Consider the following 25261-nt stretch of genomic DNA (forward strand, 5'->3'; position numbering starts at 1 on the left):
CACCCCCACTCTGCTAGCCCGGCCTCTAAACTCATTCAGGTCTCTGTGCTAGGACAAAAAAAAAAAAAAAAAAAAAAAACTCTGATCAAAGTGAAAAGAAATGCCTCTTCGAGGCAAGAAGAGGAGCGGAGGGGCTGGGGAAAGGCGAGAAGAAGGGAGACAAAGGCGGCAGAAAGGCGAGAAAGGGGAGAGAAAGGAGGAAGACTCCAGAACAGACGGCAGTAAGGGCCCAAAGAGCTCTAAAATCAAGAAACAGAAAATAAAATTACAAACCAACCTCATGGACATCACTGAGGCTGAATTCCCTCCTGAGGTGCAGAACATGAGAGCTGTGGAATGAGTGTGTGTAGAATTTGAGCCAAAGCTTAACTAGCTTGAGTGAGTCATATCCTTCCCATTTGATTCCAGGCCAAGCGATGATGTAATGCCCTGGCCCTTCTTTAGCGCCCTGCTCTGGCTCTCTCCCTCTGGCTCCACTGCTTGCTCTCTTTCTCCTGGGCTCGCCCTCCTCCCCCTTCTCTTTTTTAGCTCAGAGCTGGTGAAGTCACCATTTAAATCTGGCAGAACTGAAGCAAAAACTTCAATGTAACCAAAACAGCCCCAGGCCCAGTTCCAGGCTCAGGGCCTTCGCGGTGCAATCGCCCTTAGAAACCAGTAAACAGATTAGGAAACAGTGCAGTCTCGGGAAGGCCTACAGCTGCCATTGGAGCTCAGAGAGGGACCCCCAGGGTCTATAACCAGTGGTGGCATTGTTCTGCTAGAAATAAATAATAGATAGATAGATAGATAGATAGATAGATAGATAGATAGATAGATAGATAGAGCAAGCTGGGTTTGGAAAGAGCCCTGCATTTGGAGCTAGAGGTGAAGAAGAGTTTGGAAGGAGCAAGACCCAAAAGTCAACTCCAGTTACCAAGTGAAGTGGAAGGGTTTCAGCTCCGAACCAGGTGACAGGGTTTCCACTGCCCGTGGACATTTTTTTCCTGGCGCTGCATGGGATTTTCTGTTGCAGAATGCCAACCGCCTTCCCTCCAGAGAGTTCTCATATCTGACCTCCCTGTCAGCAAGGGCAAAACCACTTCTGGTCCAAACACACGCTTGTTTCTGGAGCCATCAAGGGCTGTGAAATCCAAGTAGCTCCTCCCTCCGCGAGCCTGATCTGGTGGCCCTTTCATGTGCTAGGAGAAAGGACCTCTGCAGGCAAGCGCAACCTTATCTTTCTGAGGCTAGCTCTCTACTCTCAGGGAACTAGCAAAAGAGAGGAAAGGAAAATAATGTGGCCTCTCCTGAAGGCAAGGCGGTCTTCCCACTCGGCACCTTGCTGCAGGGATGTGATGAGCATTTGGGTGAAGCTGTGTATTTAAGAGTGATCAGGGAGGGTAAACAGTGACTGTGTCCCCCATTTTTAATTATAGAGGGAAGAAAACAGCCTGGGGGTGGTGGAGAAACCAAATGTTATCTTCATGAATGATAACAAAGCCCTTTTTCATTGCTGAATTCTGTTCCCACCTCAATTCGCCACACTGGGTACCTAGAACAGCCCTAACACTGGGCAGCTTTGCTAGCCTGGCCTTCTAATTCCATCGTCTCTATTTCTCATCACAATTTTGTGCTTCCTTTAAAAAAAAAAATTTTTTTTAAATGGGAAGTTCACTAGGATTTTTTTTTTTTTTAACCACAAAAGCAGAAGAAAGGCATGAGGTTGCAATTTTATCCGGAAACATAATCACAGCTTTGGGTAAGAGTCTAGTGCCCTGAGCACTATGTGGCCAGTGATAAAAATATGTCTCTTGTTGGGAGGTCGTATCATTGGTATTACTTGACTTTAATCCCAGCACTCATGAGGAAGAGGCAGGAGGATTTCTGTGAGTTTGAGCCTAGCCTGGTCTACAGAGAGGCTTCTAGGACAGCCAAAGCTACACAGAGAAACTCTGTCTTGAAACAACAACAAAACCCAAAAAACAAAAATAGAGAACCCACAACCACCCCAACAAAACATGTCTCTTCACATGGCACAAAGAGGAGAGGAGTTTGACACTCAACTTTAGTTCTGGGGAAATCACTTAGTTTATTAAAGATACCTCCTGAGGGTCTAAACGTGTTCCTTGGGATCCCCTGGGGTCTAACTCAGCTCCAGGAACTATCACTACACTATGAAGAGCAAAATAGCAAGATAAGCCCCACAGGCTCCTGACCCCAGAGATGGGGCATGAAGGAGCTTTCACTAGCAGGCTGCCCTCTGTCATGACATCCTCAATTGATGCTGAGGCCCCAGTGGTTCTCAGTGACACCTTTATCAAGGCAGGCAGCTCTGAATTAGAGGTGATCAGCCATAATTACAGCTGGCGCCACTGAAGCCTGTGGCCTGACAGCAGCAAATGTGGTTGTTATAGTTTGGTCCGCCATGTCAGTGGCCTGTATAACTCACTTATGTCTCACTGGCCAAGCAGCCATTGATTTTTCTTCTACTGCAGGGAATAAATAAAATGAAAATTTCAACAGCTCCTACAAGCTATAATTCCAAGTCAGATTGGCAAAATTTTGTAAAAACGACTTTTGCTTTTTTCCAAGAGACCTGTATTTTCTCCGTTTTATCCCCTAGCCCCCAATATTCATCCCTGTCTTGGTTTTCATACTTAGTTTTTAAGTGTCATTATTTTAGGCATGTCAAAATGGCTGTGGGGTGGGGGAGTTCCAAATTGATATCTTCCTGTAAACTCAATATGCTGTGCCTAGGATTGTTTTGTCCACATCATAGAGATTGGATTAAACTGTTGGGTAACAGGCCTCTGCTGTGTTTGAGTACAAAGGGATGCCGAGCTATGCATAAAGGTTTCACCCAGACAGCCTCCCTAGGCTTTCCCCAGAAAGTTGCAAAGATGACAGCTTTGGCCAAAGCCTGACCAAGACCTCTGCTGAGGGTCACAGGCATCACTACTCTTGCCAGGAGGAGACAGGCCCAAGGGATTCAGTGTAGGCAAATAAACCTCAGATCACAGAGTCACATGTCCAAGAGGTTCAGCATTTCCAGAACACATACATACTCCAAGGACCCAGAGATGCCAACTGTATCTGACCAAAGACGACAAATGTGCCAGGGCCCACAAGTCCCAGTAAAGCGTCTTCAGGAAAAACAAAACAAACAAAAAAACACTGCTTCTTTGGAGTGCTGGACGGAGTTGAGACCAACTGTAGAGTTTGAAGAGGCCTGAATGTTCATTCTTATTTGCACTTGATGGTTGGAGCATCATCTCCCCCTTCGCTGCCCTTAAACTGAGCAATGGCTGCTAGGTGTCTCTCACTAGAAAAGAAACCCTGGCTTCCCATTTTCCCTCCTGCGTGCAGCTGACAGAAGAGACTGTGCTAACCCCCACAGGAAATTTCCCTCCACAACTCCCTTTTCACCCATGTTGCCCTCTGCCCCTGCCCTAGTCCCTCCATGTTCATGCTCCTTCTGTGGAGAAAATGCTTTTAGGTGGGGACTGGTACAGCTCTGTCATCCTGGAGGGAGCCTTCACTGAAGTAGCCCTGGCCAGTGGTCCAGGGCCTCAGGTTAGCCAGCTCACTCAGGATTGCTTTCAACACCCTCCTCTGCAGAGCCATCATTCTTGGGGAAAGGCTGGCCGGACCCCTGCAGCTGTTCTAGGTAACTCACTTAGACTCCCAGATCCTGAAGACATGTTCAGCTGCAAAGATGTGGAAGCCTCTGAGATCTGACCCCCTTTGAATTCTTCCCAAAACACCCTGCTCAAAGAGGCACAAGAGCCAAGGAGAGGAGACTTTCTGTGTTGGTGAATTTCTGAGCTCCATCACAGAATGAAGACACAGACAATGTAAGAAATAAGGTTCCTTCCTAGAGAGAGCTGGAGGGTTTTTTTTTCTTTCCTTCTTTTAAGCTTCCTTTATTTATTCCCCTCAAGGAAAAGCATATCATCTTCTCCCAGACATTGTTTTTAAAATTTAACCCATGATTCCTCCAGTCTCTGGGGAGCTTGAGAGGCCAGATAATTTCAGAGTTAAATAAGCTGTAATGACTATCACATGTAATCAGCCATAAACCTAGTATTAAAATTTATTCCCCCAAATGTGGCATCTCTTCCTTTTTTCATGTACAATAACCATCCAGGTGGTTTTCCAAGGACCCCTTTGCAAATTGCTTCCAGCGAACCTTCCGGTCACAGACCACTGCACACCCACATGGTGTCACTCAGCATTCCTTTCAACTTGGGTGTCCTGTGTTTTCACAGTGGACAGGGGCTTAGGGGTGTCTGCAGCACGTATCCATACCATGTGCAAGCAGGCTTCGATCATCACTGGGCTTGGTAATGCCATCCCTAGCTCACCCAGGGAAAGCATGGCCTTGAATGATTTGCTCTCATTTACTCCTGTCTGGTAACTACTGCAGCTCCTATAGCCTGGCACCAAGTATCCTCAAGCAACTCCCTGGCCATTTTTGTGTCAAATGCCATATGTATTGTCCTAAAGAGGCAATGCTAAATAAAAGGTCATGACCATCTAATGACAGGAAACATTAGGGTACTGGGAGGTTAAGAGAGTCCTTTGATTAGTCATAAATTAGCAACATTGAATTTGACTATACAGTTCTCTAAATTTTTACTTAAGTCTTTCAATAGAGACACTACGGTCATACAGTCTGAAAGGCATGTGGACCTCACTGAATATCATCTGTGGACTACAGAAATGAATACACTTATCCGTTCATGAATCATCTTATCACACTTGCCTTACTGGACAGGAAGTCTGTTTTTGGCATCCTAATTTAAAAACAAGTCAAGTCCAGAAAGTACCTTCCCCATGCTTGTCCTTCTTAACATCCATTCACTTATTCTACTTTCTTACACTTTTTTTTCTTTTTGCAACCCAGGCCCTTGCAGGTATCTGGCTCATGCAGAGGAAGTCCCCAAGGAAACATGACTGAATCCCAACCAGTCACTGTGCAGCTGCCCAGCTTTCCCTGGACCATCTCCCTCCCTGGAAAGTCCTGCTTTCCTTTGCTCCCTCACTATCACTTTTTCTGAAAATTTTTTTAGGATGTGGAAGGCCTGGGATGGCATGAAAATTCCAGGGAGGACTTTCCTTCCTGCTCTGCATTTTCTCCTATGAGACCATTAGGTTCCTCTTAACCCCTTTCCTGAATCCACAGGTAGTTATGTCAAGATGAGCAATAGGGTTTTACAAGGAGCAGCTGAAACTAGACTGTGTCTACCAGTTGGATTCCACATGATATCACTAGTGAACTGAAAATTGAGGTGAGTTGACCCAGAGGAGCCCCTTCTGGTGTTCCTCATATGGCTTCTGAGACACCAGGATCCATTCATACCAAAATTAATGATTATGTCACTTCTAACCAGAGTCTGCAACTCAGGGGTAGGAAGAAGAAAGGGCTAAAAATGGTCCCAGGCTAAAATAATGGATGAGATGAATGAAAAAGATGATATAAACATTTTATTGAGAATCTTTAGAGTGAAGTTGGTACCCTACACTGCATTCATGTCTTAATGCTGAGTGGAGCCAGGATATGGCCCAATAGTGCACTAGAATTGGCTCAGGGCAATTATTCCCAGGACAGGTGATAAAATGAGAAAAAGAGGCCATTGTGCCCTGGTTAGCTATCTCAATGAAGGGAGAAGGTCTACCAGATGTCTGCTTTCCACTCAGCTCCAGAACAGTGACTGGGTGAGTGAGGCTGAAATACACGAGCAGGTTATGAAAGACAAGAAGACACCCCAGGGGTGGATCAGGAAGCCCCACTGAGAGGAGTAGGCTAAATCCCAAACTGCAGGGTCCTGCTAGCTCCCAGGGAGTCCAGACCCTGATGACAGTGACAGCTGTGCAAAGTGCCCATGGACACTGATATGATCAACAAAGTCTGAGCAGGTCATGATGCTCGGCTGAGGTGAAGGAACAATTCCTGCCACAGACTGGACTTTTCACTAGGCCGGTTGTTTTCTATCAGTTTTCCCCTTTTGTCAATTCCATATTCTTTAGACTCCCATTCGGTTTTCCCACTATATTGTTCATGTGGAGCATCATTATGGTCTTCTCTATTCTGTTTGTAAAAAACTGTAGAAACAGTACCATTTCTTTGTTTTGTGTCATTAGAAACATCTACGATACAGTCATTAAGCATTGTGAGCTGAAAACTGAGTGAAAAGTTGTCCAACACTAAGACAGGAACGTGACCACAATCCTTTCCCCACACCGTTTTATAGCAAGGCTCTAGCCCCTTTAACAAGCCAGGTACAGTTTGTAAAATGACTTTCTGAGTCCAGGAGTAGTCACTGCCCCTGACCTGGCACGGAGTGTGGAGGATGTGTGAACATGGGAATCTCTTCCACATACTGTTATTGTGATCGGAGAACTTTTCAAAGAGACAGGGAGAGAGGAAGAGGGTTTGTTGTATAACCTCAAAAGGTTAGGAACGAGAAGGATGGCCTCCCTGGTCTGGAGGGGCTCGTACCCCTCACGTGGCCATGGCCGCCTCAATTTCACATCCCTGAGTCTCATCAGAGCCACACTCTGATCCAACCCTGCAGACTCCATGCCTTCAGCTCCGCTGGTCCCACTCCACTGTCTCCAAGGCAAACATTCGGCTGCCAGAATTTGGCATCTCTTGCTGAGGTTTTTTTTCAGGTAAGTCAGCCAGTAGGGACTTTAAAAAAATCAGTGAAAAATAGCATACGTTTGCACATTGTACATTCTAAACACAAGTTATCTTCTTATGGAGTGTTTTGCTCCAGGCCTCCAAATTCCTTGCCACTGCACATTGTAGTCATCCTTGGATACCAGTGAGGAACTGGTTTCAGGACACCCGTGAGTACCAGAACCCAAGTATGTTCAAATCCTGTATATAAATTGGCACAGCATTGACATACAACCTATGTAGTAATGACTTATCTGAATGAAAACCCTGGAGATATTCTCTGCTGACTGTTTTTATTGTTAAAACTGTTCACATACACACACAGCTACAAAAGTTAATAAAATAAAAATTTGAAGAGTTTTTGAGAATATTAGAAATACTAAGGAAGGCTAAACAATGAAAGTGTATTTGTGGTTCCATTTCACTAGGATTCCAGCTGTAGGGCTCTGTGCGGCTGATAACTGACCTCCCTTTACTTTGAACAGAGCAGTGTCTCAGCACGGATTTATTAAGAGGAGTTCTGCAGAAAGGCTTTTCCCTTTAACACTTCTGCCTGTGGTGATGGGAAGATTCTTTTTTTTTTTAAACATCAACCCATGGGCCTTCCAAATGAAATTATCTGTGTTTTGATTAACTGGGCCCCTGAGTTAAAATGTTGGTTTTGATAAGGGACAATAAATGAAACTGCTGACATAATATTTTGGTTTCCAAACCCACTTCCACATTCTGCTGTCCTTCTCAGGCCTGTACATGACTGTGGTTTCTGTATTTACACCAGACTCCTGGAAGTAAAGGTGCAGTTAATCCTGCCTTACAATGAAGTTTGTCTCTGAGCTCTGAGCAAACGATGGCAGTGTCTCTTTCATGTGCATTGGTATGTTTTAATCTTTCCAAAGCATAGTACAGTGTGAGAGGGAAGGCATATTAGTTATGATGTCCAAGAGGGTTCATAATAAAAGTTCCCAGAATTCCTATTCTTCAGGAATTTGAGCATTCTCTGACGTTAGTAGAAATAGGAAGGAAACTGAAACCCAAGTACCATCAACATCTATCCCGATACTCATTCTCTGATGTGTCCTTTAAAAAAAAATAATTGTTTTTATTCTTTGAAAGTTCCATGCATTTATACAAAGTATATTGATCACATCCACCCACCACTAATCTTCATCCAACTCCACCTAGTGCCCTTCACCGAGTTTCCCTCCCAACTTCATGCCTTTTTAAAAAGAAAATAACCCCAGTGATCCTTAGATTCTGTGTGCCTGAAAATGTCTTGGCTACAGAATGAAAGATGAAGATTTCCAGGCATTTTCTGAGATATTGTGTAAGTAAACGTGGAAGCCAAAGAATGTGTATTTAAAAAATAAAAACCCTCAGAGGTTTTGATGCTAGTAATGTACTCACTGAATTATGAGAAAGACTAAATTCTAAATGGCCATTTCAGTATTACCATCCCATGAGCAAAGAAACTATAAATAAATATTAGAGCCAGGTGTGGTTTTTAGGTACTCAGGAGGCTGAGACGAGGACTGCTTAAACCAAGGAGTTCAAGCCTGAGCAACCAACACAGTGAGATCTTGTCCCAACAACAACAACAACAACAACAATAACAATAGCTTGAACTTGTTTTAAACTAAAATGAATAAGGGCTAAAGGTATAGGTCAGTTGCAGAGCATTTTCCCAGCATTCTTGAGTTCTTGGCTCAATTCCCAATACCATGGAGTGGGGGTTGTAAGTAAATAAATAAAATGAGCAAAAGAAAATAAATACTGCATGTGTATATTCTCTGTTTTTTTTTTTTTGTTGTTTTTTTTTTGTTTGTTTGTTTTCTATAAAGAAGCTAGCATTGGTCTCTACTTCCTATGCCTTAAGGTAAAAATAATTTAGTGATCTGTCTGCAAATGACCAAACCTCTAAGGACTGAGTATCATGTTGCTTCCAAAACAGGATGCCTACTGTGGACAGAAAGAAAACATGCATGTTCACAGCAACATGACACCCGTCTACATGGTTTCTGGAATTGTGGTCTCCAGGACCCCTGATAAGATTAACATTTCCTGACTTATGGCTAGTTTTGCAAGCCTTCTCCCTTCTGTTTGCACTCAATGCCTCCAGATGTTTATTTCAAAATGTTTCTTGTCTCTTAATGTGACAGTCACAGCAAGGCTGGGGGCTGGAGGTCTTGATGTGAGGACTCTTTCATGGTGCCAGTCCACAACACCGTGGACAGAATATGGTTATTTTCTTAAAATTTAGTTGAGCACCAAGGAAGGCTGTGGTTCTGGGTCCTAATGAATGCTGCACTGTCCTACACAGAGCTCCCATCTTCAGGGTCTTTTATCCCCTGCTCACCCTAAGGGCTATTAAAAACATTTTAGAAGCCTTTCATTTCTAGCCTTGTCAAGTGCCATAACACTTAAGAAGAGAAAATGCCTGTCTATCTACATCCACAACTCAAGAGTGAATGATGAAGGGGAATAGGATCACACCTGTGAGTCATCAAGGGCTCCATCTGCTGAGCACTGTGGCTGAAGTGTCTGAATTACAATGATCCACCTTGTAAAGTTTCTGTTTGACCAACTCTTTGTCATACCTATCTTGTCATAGGACCAACAGAACAGCCATTAAAATGGATATCACTATACAAGCCTGGGGGACAGACACATAGAAAACCTTGGTGGGTGCTGAGTAGCTAGGAAAATGAATGAATGAATAACAACAACAGCACTACAATGACTTATGCACAGGTTTGGTAGATACGAGGGAAGTATGCAGAGACAACAGTAGCAGTGTTCTGGGGGGTAAAGGACAGAACTCACGGAAGATAACCATTCTGACAAAAGCAGGGACCTCTGGTCCATTTCTTATTTTTTATTTAAACTTATTTGCTTGCTGAGATATGGTCTTGTTATGTCTCCAGGATGGCCACCAGTTCAAGGAGCTCCTGCCTCAGCCTCCAACGTGTTGGAATGATTGGCATGTGTCACCACACACAGCAGTCACTCACGCTCTTTTGGTTTACTGTTAGTTGTGACACCTCTAACCCTTTCAACTCTGACAGGTGCTGAGACAGTTCATATCCCTTTACTCAGAGAAGGGCCAGGGCCAACACTTTGGGGAATAAAGAGATGTGGGCCATCATTAAGGACTGAATTTTTAGGGGAGCCGTTAAGATCTGGTACGCTCAGAAATAAATACTACTGCCGGAAAGTTGCCCTTGCCGTTTGGGGGAAGTGCGGAGGGGTATCCTAGCACTTGACTTCCTATGGCAAACCAGCACCTTTTCAACTGCAGGTTGCCACTGTGTACATAAGCATACGGGTGACTACCCACGGCTGCACGAAGTCCCCAAGCCACAGCTGCTTTGGGGTGACAGGAGCTGCAAGGTCAGGTAATTCTGAGCCTAGCAGGCCCCTGAATTCACTCTGGGCTGCTGCATGCTAACTCCTCAGTTTCTGTTACAGTAAGAGAGGCCTGTGGTGTCACCTGATAGCTCTTGGCTTGGCAAACCTCAGCAAAATCCAGACTCTTCTGTTTCTCTCTCCGTCTTGCCTTTCATTACACTTACCTGACACCTTTTTTTGTTCTCAGCTGACTTCAAGACACCTCACAAAAGGTTTTAGCTGGTAGAGGCTATTTTGCCCTGTTGTACTTTTTATAAACTCAAGAAAACCCAAGACAGATGTCCATATGATGGTACTTGAGGCAGCAGGACAGGAAAGGCTGGTGTGAGTGCGTGTGTGTGTGGGGGGGGGGGGGTTCTGTGTATATGTGTGTGTATGAGCATGTAGGTGTGTAAATGTGTATGTTATATGTTGTATGTGTATGTGTGCTGTATGTGTTGTGTTTGTTTATGTGTTTTATGAGTGTGTTATGTGTGAGTGTGTTTTGTGTATGTGTTCTGTTGTGTGGCGTATGTTGTAGGAGTATTTTGGTACAAGGATGCTGCTGAGTTCTCAACCTAGCTTTCAGAAATATAGGAAAACAAAAAGATTACAGGGTTTCAAAAGCTAAAAGCAGAAAGCCTACAAGGACATAAGTATAACAAACCATCTTTCCACACTGATCATTGCTACAAATGAAAAGTAAACAGAGGAGGCGACATGCTGGGAGGGCGAAACTACCTTAAATATAATATCCAAGGATGTCTTCTGTGAAGATGCCACCGCATCCTTGGAACTACCCAGTGAGAAGCAGCCAGGTGAGGCTATGGGGGTGGGAGATGTGCAGAGAGAATGACCTGGATAAATAGGCAGGACACAGCATGATGCTTAGAGGGAAAGACACCCATGAACAGAGGAATGAAGGAAAGGATAAAGTGGGAGAGAAAAATGGAGTCTTACAGAGATAAACCATTAGACAGTCCGAAGAGGAGACTGGCATCTTCTGATTTTTAAGGTGTTTTTATTGCTGCGATTTTTAAAATTGTGTGCATGTTCTGTGCAGGGATGTGCATTAGGAGTAGGTGTAGGTGGCTGCAGAGGGCGGAGGCATTGGATGCACTGGAGCTGAAGTTACAGGTGGTTGTTAGCTGCCACATGGGTGATGGGACCCAAACCGAAGTCCCCCAGAAGAACAGCCTGTGCTCTTCATTGCTGACTCGTCTCTCTCCGGCCTCCAGAGTTTAAGGAAATCTCAGTATTGTGTCGCAGAGAAAAAGTCAAAGCTTGGGGAACTGTTGAGAGATTTTTTTTAATAGTCTGAATGAGTAGAAATGAAAACTTATACCGGGCAGGTAGCAGCAGATGTACGTGAGGACAGAAGCAAATTGAACAGGGACAGCTGACACCACTGAGTGAGGAAAAGGGAGAGCAAGGATGTGTCTGTCCTGTGACCTCACCCACTGCGTACACACTGTGTCTAATGACTCTGCTGAAAAAGGTGTCATCACGGATGACTCTGGAGGGTCGGGAGTTTTGCTGTGAGCATATTAAATATGAGATGTCTATTAGACAGACAGAGAAGTCAGGAAGGCAGACAGCAGGAAAGTCTGAGCTCAGCGCGGCAGCCAGGGCTGAAGCCCTCCACTGGGAATCAGCTCTGACGGATGGTGTGTAACGCATAGACGGGCAAGGCTCAGGACTGAGTCATGCAGGAGACTCTTCCAGTAAGAGGAGGGCAGAGGAGAAGGAGGAAGGGAGGAGGGCAGCACCAAGGAAGGAGCCAGAAGAAAGTCCTGAGAGCCCTGATTGAGACTGGTACTTTCAGAAAGCGTGATGGTGGTCACTGCAATAGATCAAGGATGCCCTGTCTGGATCACAGAATTAGAGAGATGGGAGAATTACCACCCAAGATTCCAAGCATGGATAGGTCAGAAACCAACAGCTATGTGGCCCTGTGTCTGTGCTCTATTGAGGAGACAGTTGAGAAGGGGTTCACTCTCCCTTTCTATCTACTGCTGTATCCCTTTCCCCCATGTCTGAAAACACCAAGAAGGAAACTTCTATATTGCAGAAAATGTGAAGGTTTTTGATTGACAAGCAATAAAAGATACAACGTTTTAAACCAAATTCTACTCAGGAGAGGCCCCAGTGCCTTGGCCCCCTTTGTGCCTTTCAGTCATCATTCAGAGGCCGTTAAAACAAGCCCCAGCACCTCCACATCCAGAGATGTGTGGTTTTTATTAGCAAGAGATAAACTCCATGTCATCAAGGCTCTGCTTTATTCATTACCACCCTGAGACCCAGCAAAAGTGGTAAAATTAGAATTATCCACGGGCACTAGCTAGAGACCTCTTTTAGCTTTTACAGTTGGGGAATGAGATTAAAAGAAAGCTGTAAACCCCACTAACATATGGGATTTGGGTACACCTATGACATTTCTCATTTTGAGAATTCCCAGGGTCGCTGGGGGAAGGTCGTCTACACATGGGTCCTAAGAGCTGCTTTCTCTGAAAGAATAGACGGGGAGAAAGAAGACCCTGCCTAGACTGTTCTCCATCGATGAGTACAGGTGTCCTGAGACATTTAATTTTTCAATTTTTATCTGTCTGTCTGTCTTTCTGTCTTTCTGTCTGTGAGTGTGTGTATGGTATATGTGTATACATATTTAGAGGGCAGAGAGGGATGTTAGACTCTGTCCTAGAGCTAGACACTTGATTCTCTTGAAACAGGTTCTCTCACGGATCCCGGACCCAAGCTAGTGGCCATCAGACCCCAGCTATCCTCTTGTTCTGTCCCACGTGGTGCTGGGGTCACAGGTGCTATGTGGGTGCAGAAGATTTGAACTAGGTCCTGATGTTTCTACAGTAAGGGCTTCTGCCTCTCCGGGGTTGCCTCTCCAGCCCCCCAGACTTCACTTTAAATGTGGAGACCCTCTCAGAATCTGTGACAATATCTCTCATATTAGTTATATCCAGGACCCCCAAGTCAAGGAAAAGGAGAAATGAGAAATTCACCACTCCAAATAACAAATGGAAAATTTTAAGAGCAAAATTACAGGTGTTTATGAAAGTTCCTTTATTATCCTAGGTAAATCCAAATTTTGCTGAAGAGGAGTAGCCTTGGGCCAGAGTCTGCATGTCCCTCCGGGGAGACAGCTTGTTCTGACTTAGGAAGAAAGGGGGGCGGGTGGCTGCTGGGGCTCAGGGAGTCATAGACACCCACGAGGCCAGACACTGTCACGGTTATTTCAAAGTCGGGGAGAAGACCGAAAACATCTTCCAGTTTTCAAAGTGCTTTGCTAATATGATCTCACTGAGCATCAGAGCATAAAAGATTCTGAAGTCTGACTCGTGTCATTTTGTGAGTGAAGACTAAGATACAAGGAGTCGAATCACTGTGCAGATCCCCCAGGGCATTTGTGCCTTTCCCAGCCTTTTCAGTTACACTTCTGAAGGGGTTGATAGCTCAAGATTGGAGGTGGGTATCAGTCATTTCAGTGATTTCCACAGCTTTGAATTCCTGGGAATGGAGACAGTGCCTTGAACAGCCACAGGGTTGGGGCCCAGGGCAGTTCCCATTAACTAGGCCAACACAGCCAGACTCTGCCAATCAGAATTTGTCAGGGCTTACTTCATAGCAGTTATTAAATGGTTGGGTGTTTCTGTAACCAAATAAATGCATTAAGAACAGGACCCTTTTCCTGCAATTCTCTCCAACATCCTGGATCTGTTCTTAGAAGCAGAAAAAAGGCAATAGAAACTCTGGCCCCAGTAATGCCAATTTATATGCACCACAAAACAATCCATTATGTCTGACAACCCTGCTCCAAACAGTGTCTACACCAAATGGGATGACAAAGGTAGCAGCCTTGGTCAAGATGCTGTTATTGGCCAGATCCAGTCTCTTCACCTCTCTTCCAGTGTTGTTTTTTTTTTTTTTTTTTTTTTTTTTTTTTTTTTTTCCTTTCCATAATAGAATCATTCTCCTTGTCTGGTATCCTGGACATGTGTTTTGTTTGGGGACGTGCTTGGTAGGTGGCTTAATTGGAACTTTTCCCCATTAATTATCAAAAATTATACATTTTTCTTTTTTATAGTGCTAGGGATAGAGCCCAGGGCCTCACCACTCCAGCCCTTGTAGAATGTACATTACATACACACTGTGACCTTTCTAACTATAGGTTCTAACGACATTAGGTAAAGGGTAAAGCTTTTGAGGTAGAAAAAGAATTTTTCTTAAAAAAGTGTAAGGACAATTAAATAAAAACACAAAGCTAAGTAACCAGTTCTTACTAAATTTCAACAATGAGCTCAGTTATTCTACACTATCTTACTAAGTTTTAAAAATAAACCTGCTGCAGTTCTTATCCTTCTTTTACAAATGACGAAACAGGTTTCAAAAGGTGGAGCTATGTGCCCAGTCACACATTTAGTGTGTTTGCACCAAGCCAACACACTGCTCTGCTATTTCTTGGGGGACAAGAATCAAAACCAACTCGTTCTTGGTTTATTTGTATCATTCTTCTTTTTAAAAAGATTTGTTTCGTTTTGATTATGTGTATGAGGGGGATGGTACGTGCCTGTGAGTGTGGGACCCCGAGGAGTCCAGACAAAGCTGTCAGGCTTCCTGGACATGAAATTATAGGCCGTTGTGAGCTCCCTGATGTGGGTGTTAGTAACGAAACACAGATCCTCTGTAAGAGTTTTCTCAGAAAACCTGAGAAATTACAGTCTCCCCTTTCTCACCTAAAATATCAAGATTCAAGTCTGCTATATAACCAAAGGACTTTATCACCAAGATAGCATCCATGTTTGTTGCTGCCTTATTCACCGCAACCAGGTTAGGGAAACAACCTAGATGTCTACCCACTGATGAGTGGATAATGGTAATAGAAATACTGCATGTTTACACAATGGCATATTATTTAGCTATTAAGAAAAATGAAATTTTGTTCTCTTTGAGACAGAGCCTTCCTCACTCTAGCCCAGGCTGACCTGGAACTCATCCTGGTACTGAATTCATGGTGCTCCTCTTGCCTCTGTCACCAAATGCTGAGCCATGGTGCCTGGCTTCCTTACTGGTTTTACTAGCATTTTGCCTTCTCTCAGCTAGGTCAGCAAACACCCTGAGAATGTTCAAGAAGGATAACAATGGTAAAAGAATGATGGTTAAGAAGGAAGAAATAAAGCCAAGCTAGCCAGGCTCCCTAGCTGAGCCTGGTCCATCGTATCCAGACACACCCTTGACCTAAGATGGTGGCTGCATCTCCATGCAGCACCCGGGAAGAAGTGGCCTCGGCAGCAGGTGGAATTTCAAGAACAAGGATCTGGACACAGGAAACACACAACAAATGTTTCAGCTGGATGAGCTTGGCTTGTAGCCACAGCCCGTAACCCAGCCAGACTGCCCCCATGCCCCGACCAAGAACCATGGTTGTGTATTGTTCTTGCCTTTTGCTTTGAATTAATTTCTGTTCCTTAGAAGAGCTGTAAAGATAGAGCAGAGCATTCCTGTGTGCTCACCCTCCTGAGCTTCCTCAAGTCTAGTACTTCGTATGACACTGCCCATTTACCAAAACAGAAATTAACATGGAGATGTACCAGAACGTTAAGAATTAAATGACAGGCCTGATTTCTATTTCATCTTTTTTTTCTCTCACTAATTTCTTCTCTTTTCCAGGAACCAATACAGGATGCAAACATAATGGAGTTTTAATCACTTTACCTTCTTGCTCAAAAGCAGGCTCTCATTGCTAACCAAAGCAAATGCTGTTCAGTTATTTGGTCGCATCTTGTATTTTTAGTGCTGTCTGTGACTGCTCACCAACACATACCCTAAGATGTTTGGCCAGGCCAAATTGGACATGTGTCATTCTTTCAATCCAGCCTGACCTTGCCCACATCCACAACTTGAAACGCCTCCTACAGCTCTGCAGAGTTCTAGCCAGTCTTTAGGACTTGTATCTCACGTTCCCATTTTCAAGGAAGCATTCTTGGTTTCTCAGACGTAGGAGCTCTTTCTCCTAAGAGTCTCTTCTGACCATACACAGAAGGGCACACCCTCATGGGCCGTTACAGTAGAGTAAAACAGGCCAGGCCACGGTGGGCAAAGAGGAACATACAACCCTGGTGGTAGGTGTTGCCGAGAATTGACAAAGAGACTTCATACTCTCAGCCCCTGGTAGAACTCAAAGGCATAGACTACAATGAGGTAATTGATTGATTATACTATAGATTGAAATTCTATCAGAAGATAATATATGTTGAGTATTCCTCACCCCAAATTCCTGGGCCAGACATATCTCATATTTTAAGACTTTTTTCAGATGTTTAAATATTTATGCATATATTTATGTATAGCTAAGGAGTCAATTCTAAATGTGAAATAAACACCTTATATATCTGGTTGAAGACAATTTTATATAATATTTTCAACAACCTTATGCATAAACTGGAGTTTAATGGCGTAGTATTTTCTGCTTGTGGTGTCATGTTAACACTATAAAAATTCCAGAACTGAGCCTAGTGAAGTGGCTCAGTGTCAAAGGCACTTGCCACCAAGCCTGCTGAACTAAGTTCAGCTCTAGGAGTCCACACGGTGAAAGGAGAGACTGTCATATGAGCTCCCCATATATGCACCATCATACAAGTCCCCCCTCTTACATAAATGTAATATATTTTTTAAGGTTTCATGTTTTACCAGTTGTTTTGGCACACGCCTATAGTCTTTACATTCAGAAGGCTAGGGCAGGAGAATCATGGGTTAGAGGACTACCAGAGCTTTATGATAGTACCTCACCACCAAAAATATTCGGACTTGTTCATATTTAGAATTTTTAGTATGGAGATACTTACACTGTAAAAAAAATATCTAGTTATGTCATTTTAACAGGAGAAATCCTACTTTGCACCAGAACCCTGTTTATAGAAGAACCTAACTCTCTATAAGTGTAATTTTGTGCTTGTATTTTCTTACTTGTTTATCATATTTGAGATTTGCTGTATATTGGTAGTATAAACTTTGGAGGGAAAACCAGGTATTACTAACTGCAGCATTTCTTTTGTAATTTCACAAACCTCTTTATATTTGAATAAATACAATAAATTAGTTATAAAAATACAATAAAAGCAATCACCAAAACTGAAAAACAAACTTCAATGTAGCCAGCAGTGTTTACAAAATCCAGACAGTGAAAAATAGAACAAAACAAGTCCTAAATCTCACTGGAACAGCGCTGATGCTTTTTAATTCTTCAGCTGAAAGATTCAATATGTGCTTTGCTTGCTTGTTTTACTTAACCATTAAGTTAGCAAATCTATGGAACAAAACCTGGACCGCATAAAGGAAAATTATGCTTTCACCCTGGGGAGAGAAGTTACCAGAAGCTCCTTCTCCTCACAGTGAGTTCTAAAACTCATTACCTTAATGTGACACACTTGACTATCTTTAACATTTACATAAGATTGTCTTGTATTCAAGGCTGGGAAAACTATGCAAAAAGATACACAGTGAAGAAGGTAAAGCCACTAAAATATAGAGTTTTCCAAGCCTTTAGTATTTTACTGAGTGTAACCATTCTTTCTTACAAAGATAAAGCAAAAGTTTGTCTAAAATCTGTTAATAGGAACCAGATATTTGTGACCTGTAGTTTATTTCATGTCTAATCCATCTTTCAAGTAAAAATGTAAACATGAACTAATTTCAAATCCATTGACTATATATTTATTGCCTTCTGAGATATAGTCTATATATGACATCAAAAATTATTATACAGAAAAAAAACAACTTTACTTCATTTGCAAACTTAGAAATGTCTTCTGACTTTGTAAACAGAACAAATTATTCCATATAACAAAACATCAAGGCTATTTTTTTCTCACCATTTCATTCTTTTCCTTCTTACTAATCTACTTTAGAAAGCATCATTTGATGGGACCTATGTAGAGAATGATTCATATTCCAAGCAAAGAGTTCTGGTAGATTTATTCACATTCTTGAGTAAGACACAAGTAGACTAAGTGCATTTCATTTGTGGAAGGACCTATGGGCATAGGTTCTCTGCCACAGCAACAGGTGCTTTGATTGAAAAACTCAAATATGGTACGTCTTTAAGATTATGGTACATCCTTAAGAAGAGCAACCCCCTCCCCCCCAAACAGCAGTCAACTCCAATGTTTGCCCACAGCCTTGGCAGCTGGCCAGAACACACTCCAAGGAGGATGACCCCAACCCCTCTGCCTGGCTTTTGCACCCTCCATGAGAATGAACAGCCCAACCCAGAGAGAGCGGGCTAGAACCTTCTGCAGGCTCCTGCCTTTAAATTTTATTTAGTGCAGGCTAGGCAGGGTAAACCAGAGCACCCTCTGCATTCCCAAGAACGTGGAGTTCTGGCTTTGCTTCCTACAAAGAAAGCAGGTTCCCAAATCTTATCTAAGACTTTCTTTGATCTCACTGAAATGCCAGACAAGTTGGCCTTGAGATAGCCCCTAGAGGGACTTGGCCCTAAAAGGGTTTCCTTCCTCTGTATCTGCAGCTCTCCTCCCCTTCCTCATTTCTCCCTTAACTCCACCCTGACTTCTCTTTTACTTAAAAAAAAGTGTTTGTTTTGTGGTTTTTTTGTTTGTTTTGTTGTTGTTTTTTAAGCAAACAGCCTTGGCTTGATTCTTAAAAACCTGTATCTGGTAGTGTGAAAGACCCATTAATCAGAAAAGAGAGTGATTTGGGACTGACCCAAGGCAGGGGCAGGGTTGTCATCGCTGACACTTGATAGACTTTTTTTTTTTTTTTTGAGGTTTTTATGAGAAGGAGACCTGGCCCAACCCAGGGCAGCTTCTGAGAGCTAAGCCCAGGGTGGTATGGCGAGTGGCCATATTACTCATTGGGGACATTGAGTCATGTGCATTTATAAGGGGTGGGCACCGAACATGAACTGTCCCTAAGGATGCCGCTGCGCCTGCCAGTGGCAGTTCCTTTTCTGATTCTGGGGTTGGCATTCAAGTTGCATCTCGGACACCTGGTCCTTATTTATTACCTAAGCTTTCTGCCATCACCTCTTGGAGTGTAACACCCACAAATTTCCAAATGAGGATGTTTTATTACAATGAAGCTGAAAGGGCAGCGAATGGTAGACCTGCTCCCTGATTGCTGCTTTCCCTTAGAAATTTAGACCGTGGTCCATCTCAGCTGGGACAACCTGTCTGTCCGTGGGATTCTTCTGTGTACAAAACGTTCTTTGTTTAATCTGCCTCCAAGTTCTAGAGTATAAATTAACCTCAAAAGCTAAATCCTTCTTACATTCAGGACTCTCTAGCAGATACCTCAGCATTGCTTTTCATGCAGACTTTACAAGAAGAAAGGAAATAACTATCTACAACTTTCAACAGCTACTTGCCAGGACTTATCAGTTCAAGCCCACCCCACCTCCCTCAAATCTTTGCCAAATTTCTTTCTTAACAAAAGAAGAAAAAAAAAATAGATCTTGAATCTCTGCCCCCCCCCATCTTTATAAAGCCCCTAAATATATTTTTAAAGTTTCATTTAAACCAAGACATTTGGTAAGTTGATAGTTACAGCACTCTCACAGCTGTGGGAAAACTGACATAAAAAATAACCAGCTCAGAAAAATGGCCCATGCACAACATCTTTGAGTTTTTATGTTTTATTAGCAATTTGGACTCATTACTCGTTGGGGGAGGAAGGAAGGGAGGGAGATGTTTCTGCAAGTTGTTTCTTTAATGCATTGAGCAGAATTTTCCAACCAAGTTTAATCCAGCTCTGCCCGGCCCCTGTAACTGCAATGAGAGGATCTAGGCTGAGCTGAACAACAGCCCTGCTCTTCCTCCCCACACGACCTCCCCCACCCATTTCCCTTCACTGAACCCACTATCTATTAGCAGAGGTCAAACGAGGCACTCCATGAAGCTTCCTTCCATAGGAAAATGAGATAACCTTCTCATCCCACCCCAGCATGCTCTCTGATCGTTCCCAGGTTTTGTCCTCTTCTTAGTCTTTTGGGCAAAGACAGGATTACCCCTTGGATCACAACCACCACCATGGCTTTGAATTACCCAAGACTGGAGTGAGCCCGACATCACTGAAATCTCTGAAGCAATACTGAGCCAGGCCTTTCTGCCTTCAGAACCCTCATTATTTGTACCTTTCTGGGGCTTGGTCGGTGGGAAATATGCTCTCTCTGAAATTTTCTTTTTTCATGGTATTGTTTTGTCACAATAAACTCCCGCTTCCACTGGCATGTGGCTTGCGCTTTCTTAAGGAAAGGCGCTAATGGATGGTAGCCGGGCCAGTCTTACTCTCTTGTCGCACTTTGCTGTATCTTTGGAACATGAAAACCATGTCCACAGGCATACCTCAGGAAAATAATCAATCGCCATGTTTGAGAAGATGCTAATTGCATATAAATCATTTCCTCCATCGATGCCCTTCCCTAGGAACACATGGCCTATGGTGGAAAACGAGCAGACACAAGACTCAGAAGAATTAAACAGGAAAATTCATCTTACTCAAGCCCTCAGCCTTGCAGGGAAGAGGAAGGAAAGAACGCAGGGAGACAGGAACTCCTGGTGATATTTCCACCTTTTCATAAAGATACAAAATCTGAAAATACTAAATATTCCATGAAGGACTGAAATTAGCTCAGTGTTCCTTGGTGTGAGGCACAAATAAGAGATAAGAATATAAAAACTCAACTTCTAGGCTCAGCTTCTTTTTCCTTCTTTGTCTTGACTAAAGTGAGATGCAAAAAGAGAAATATGGCTCCTCATGAGCACCAGTGCAGCTCGGCTCTACAGTTTGTAGGAAGGTGCCTCTCTGAACCAGAGGACCATCAGCATCAGGCAGATACATTCCCGAGCCTTATTGGTATCTGTGATGTGGACTCCTGGTGAAATGGGGTCTAGGAGTATATATACAATTGTTTCTTAGCAATTCTTTGTGCTACATTTGAGAAGACTTAAAATACTCTCTCCCAAAAGAATCTGGCCTGTATTTGGGAAGGAATACTAACAAAGTAAAATATAGTGCTAGAAACAGGAAAGTACAGTAGTACCAAAGAATAAGAATAAAAGACGAACTGCAGAAGAACATGTTTGGTCTAAGCACACAGAAGTGCAGAGCATATGTGAATGCAGGAATGCAAACACAAACAGCCACTGATCCATCTGCCCATCTACCTACCATTCATCAAGATTAGAAATATCAAAGAAAAACAAATACACAATGACTTGGGGAAAGAAATCTCAGTGTCTCAGGAAAAGAAGCTTTTCTGTCACGGAGGCTTCAGAAAGTTTCACTGGCAAGTGTGAAAATGGACCCCAGGGTTCATGCTCCTTCCCCTTGTCTTAGAAAGTCCTCTTGCCTGCCTGTACTCACACAGGGAGAGCTGTCCCTTTAGATAACTTCTTATATATTCTGTTGACACATACAAGAAGGAGGTGTTAGTGGGAGGGGGAACTTCCCATCTTTCCACTCAACCAATAATACTCCCCTACCTCTTTTTCTCCAAACCATAAGCATGAGCATTCAACAGAAATACAGCATGGGACCCATAAAGCAAAGGCAGCCTTGTTCCTCCGTGATCCTTCTTGAGAGGTTCGGAGCCAGACACTGTCCAGGCTAGGGCTTCAGAGTTCCTTCCTCATCCTCACCCTGCCATCTAAGCACCCCACCACCCCAGGGCATCTCTCAGGGTGGGTGTAGGGTTGGGTAATAGGGTGGAACAGTGGAGGAGGGCTCAGCATCTACAGGTAAGTGTTTAAATCAACCTTTGGAGAGAGAGGTGACAAGTCAGCTTTATGGTCTGGTCCCCAAAGACTTACTGTGGAGAGCAAAAATCAACAGCCTTGCACTGAACAGGTTTGAGCCGGCCAAGTTTAACCACTGCCATTTCCTGCCTAGGCCAGCACGAGTACTCTTAACCCACATCATGTTTGGAACTCCAGGAGGTGACATAAAATCCTGAGCTGTGGTGAAGCCACCTGGTGAGGGCACTTAGCCTGAGAGCTTTTAGGTCCTCTGAAGTCTCTGTCTCTAAAGGTCCAGACATCTTCAATATCTTGTCCAAACCACTTCACAGTTTGTTTTGTCTTGTTTTCCCTTCACCTTTTAAATCAAGGTTAGTGGCCGACCATGAATAGTAAGGTACCATGCCAACTCCTTTGATTAGGAAAGCAATAGCCTAGCTTTCTTTTCCCTGCTCCTTAGGTCCCCTGTTGTAATAACTTTACAGTGCTCTCTGGATCTCTTGATGAAAGGCAGCTGGAAGAGCAGCATATTTTCCTGCTGTTCTTTTGGGGACAGCCACCTTGTCCCTGAGGGCTGGCATGCATGGACCTGGTATGAAGTAACTCATAGGAAACGGGTCCAAACAAAAGAACTATGCTTCCCTTCTACATGATGCTGTGCCCCAGAACAGCATGTCCGTTTCCTTCACAGCTGGCCTGCTCGCCGACGGTGACAGGAAAAACACTTGTCATTTATGATGTTTATAATTTGTGTGCAACTTTCATAGTAAACCCTTGTTACCAACCCCTTCAGAAGAATGCATGTCCAACTTCACAAGGACAGGGGAAACTCCCTGCCATACAGAGAGCGAATGAATAGAAATCCTTCCAGAGAGCCGGACCCTAACAAACCAATCAACTGTCGCTGACTTCAAAGTACAATTCAGAAAATACCAGAGCCTCCCTGAATCCCGCCCGAGACTGTGTTTCAATAAAGACAGGGAGTTTTATGTATAAAGTTTAGTGTCTAAACCTGAAAAATAATGCATGCCAGTTGGTATGCAAACAGCCTAGAGAAAAGAGGAAGCACTGAAAATACGTTACTTTTGTGCAGTGAGTGGGAGTGGGGGCTATAAGTTTCTCTTTTGACATTTTGGCATTGAAACTGTGATCCATGGAAGTCAGAGGGGAGGAGGCTTAGTGGGAGGGAGAAAGAGAATATTGTGGGGAATATCGTGAGGAAATCTTTACTCCCACTTATTATGTAAGTTCAACAAACCTGAGCGGTTAGCAAGAGTGATGACAGAAGCCATAAAAAGTCCTAGTATGCTCAGAGGGATAGGAGCACACTGGGCTGAGTTGGGAAGGCCTGTGGGGGTAGGAAGGAGAGACAGACAGACAGACAGGCAGGGACAGAGAGACAGAGATAGACAGAGAGACAGAAAGAGAGGGAGAGAGAGGGGGGAGAGAGAGAATTATCTCTGGCTTTACTTCCAGGGGAAATAAAGAGGGGAGTTCGGCATATGGGCTGGTTTGCCATCTTGAACCACAGTATTTGCCCTTCATTCTGGTATTTTAAACTCATCACCCACTAGAAGTATAAAAGGCTGAAATGTAACTAAACTTAATCCATTTCACATCAAAACAGGTTTCTTGTGTGTTTAAATTAGGAGGTAGTTTAAAAACTAGAAACAATTGCAAAATATGTGGTCATAAAAGATTGTGTGTTTATAAAACTCACTTTCTAGCCCCTTCCGCCAAAAGGTACTGTGAGGATTAATCATAAAATGCTGCTCAAGGGCTTTAGTTTCCCTGCATGTGAGTGCTGTCTGGCTGCAGCCTGAACCCCGGTGTCCTGAGAGAATACTGGAGAAGCTCCTGAGATGCGTTGCATCTAACACCTGCCGTTCATCCATCCAAGGCTAGAGTAGGTGCTCTGTGGCCTTACCGGTCCTTTGGTTTGTTCTTTGCTCAAAATATCCAACATTGCATTGGGCATGAAGTTCTAACACCAATCCCATCTTCTGAAGTGCCACGGGAACCAGTTCCAGCTGCAGAGGGGGAGTTTCCGTATCTCAATAATTGCCTGCAAAGGTTTTACTCAAGCGTGCCTAATAAACAGGAAAATCCCATCCGCCCAGCACTCTTTTTGAGTAGGTTGTTTAAAACATCGATTCTCATCCACGTCTGCGAAAGGAGTGAGTCAGTAGGTCAGGGCTCTGCGGCCAAGAACCAAACAAACCATTTGTTCTCATTTTGCAGATCTCTCAACATGAAGACCCGCGATAAATCTTGACACATGTATCATCTTTAGAGCGCAGATTCGACAATGGGAGGCCTGGCCAATAAAAGGGCTGATGGAAAATGCATCCAGGAACTGGAAGCCAGCTTAGCTCCACGCTACTTCCCCTCTACAGGAGGCGGCTGCTCGCCTCAGTTTTAGACAGTTGGGTTGCAGCTGTCAGCCCTTTGTTGATCCCCCCCTCCCCAAAATGGAGACTCAACATGGCCTTCCGGTCACCCCCGGGCTTTAATCAGCTCGGAGTCTGAGAACACCAGGCCGCGTCCTCCTGGGACAGCCACTCAGCCAGCTCTGGGCAAGCTGTCTATTTGATAGTGTCTCTCGTGTTTCTGGAACCTAAGTGCAGATCCGCATCGTTCCCAGATGCCTGGGCTCCCTGAGCAGCTGCAGGCAGGGGCTTCTCCCGCACGCACGGAGCTAACTGCTGCATGCACATCCCTCCAGCACAGCAGCCTCTCCCGCTCACCTGAAACTCCAGATCGCCTCAACCTAACCGAGCCTCTGAAACAAAGCAAACACTAATCAGTTCACGAGCACACCGTAACTGTGTTTCTTTCTGGTTCCAGGCAGTTGGTCATAAAGTGAATAAAACGAGTTTTACTCCTTGACTTTGAATTTTTTTTTTTTACCCCTGTTTTTTTGCACAGGAGAAATAATTATAAAACAGAAAAACAGGAATAGATACTTTAACGCTATCGTTTGTCTGGAGGAAGAATTCCTGGAGCAGAGCCCATTTCTTGCCCCGCTAGTGCACTGATTTATAGCACGCGCTGTGTGCAAAGGACGACAGCGGGCTCAGCGAGTAAAATGCTCCGTGTGTAAGCATGAGGACCTGAGTTCAAGCCCTAGCACCACCTGACATCCGAGACCACGGAGTGTGTTTAGAACCTTGGGGTTGCTGTTACACAGGAGCGGGTGCATGTGCTCTCACAGTAAATACAAACACAATTTTAAAGAGAAAAAAGAGCACGCTAAAGCAAGACGCATGTCACAAATTCAGGGCTTGTGAGAAAGTGGCAGGCTATGCGTACCAAGAAAGTACCAACTATTTGTCACTCTCCCAGGAAGCAGTTGAGAAAGGGCAATTCCGCTCCCTTGTTTGTTCAGTCAGGGACCTCTGTAGGGAAAGGCCTCAGACTGTCTCCACAGATGAGTTTTCGGCTGTATGCTCAT

General features: G+C 43.9%; 1 protein-coding gene across 3 annotated transcripts in view; it reads right to left on the reverse strand.

Moving 5' to 3' along the window:
- Positions 1–25261, reverse strand: part of Creb5 (cAMP responsive element binding protein 5) — a 393743-nt gene that overhangs the window by 127652 nt on the left and 240830 nt on the right. The window contains exon 1 of one of the 3 annotated variants that reach the window (XM_021647917.2): positions 278–571. The exons of the other annotated variants lie outside the window; for them this stretch is intronic. Coding sequence (XP_021503592.1) covers positions 278–324 — 47 coding nt within the window. The 5' untranslated portion in view covers positions 325–571. Of the gene's footprint in view, positions 1–277; positions 572–25261 lie in introns of those variants that run through there. 3 annotated transcript variants of the gene reach the window in all.

This window comes from Meriones unguiculatus, chromosome 3 (genome assembly GCF_030254825.1).
Source record: "Meriones unguiculatus strain TT.TT164.6M chromosome 3, Bangor_MerUng_6.1, whole genome shotgun sequence".
NCBI classification, from domain to species: domain Eukaryota; kingdom Metazoa; phylum Chordata; class Mammalia; order Rodentia; family Muridae; genus Meriones; species Meriones unguiculatus.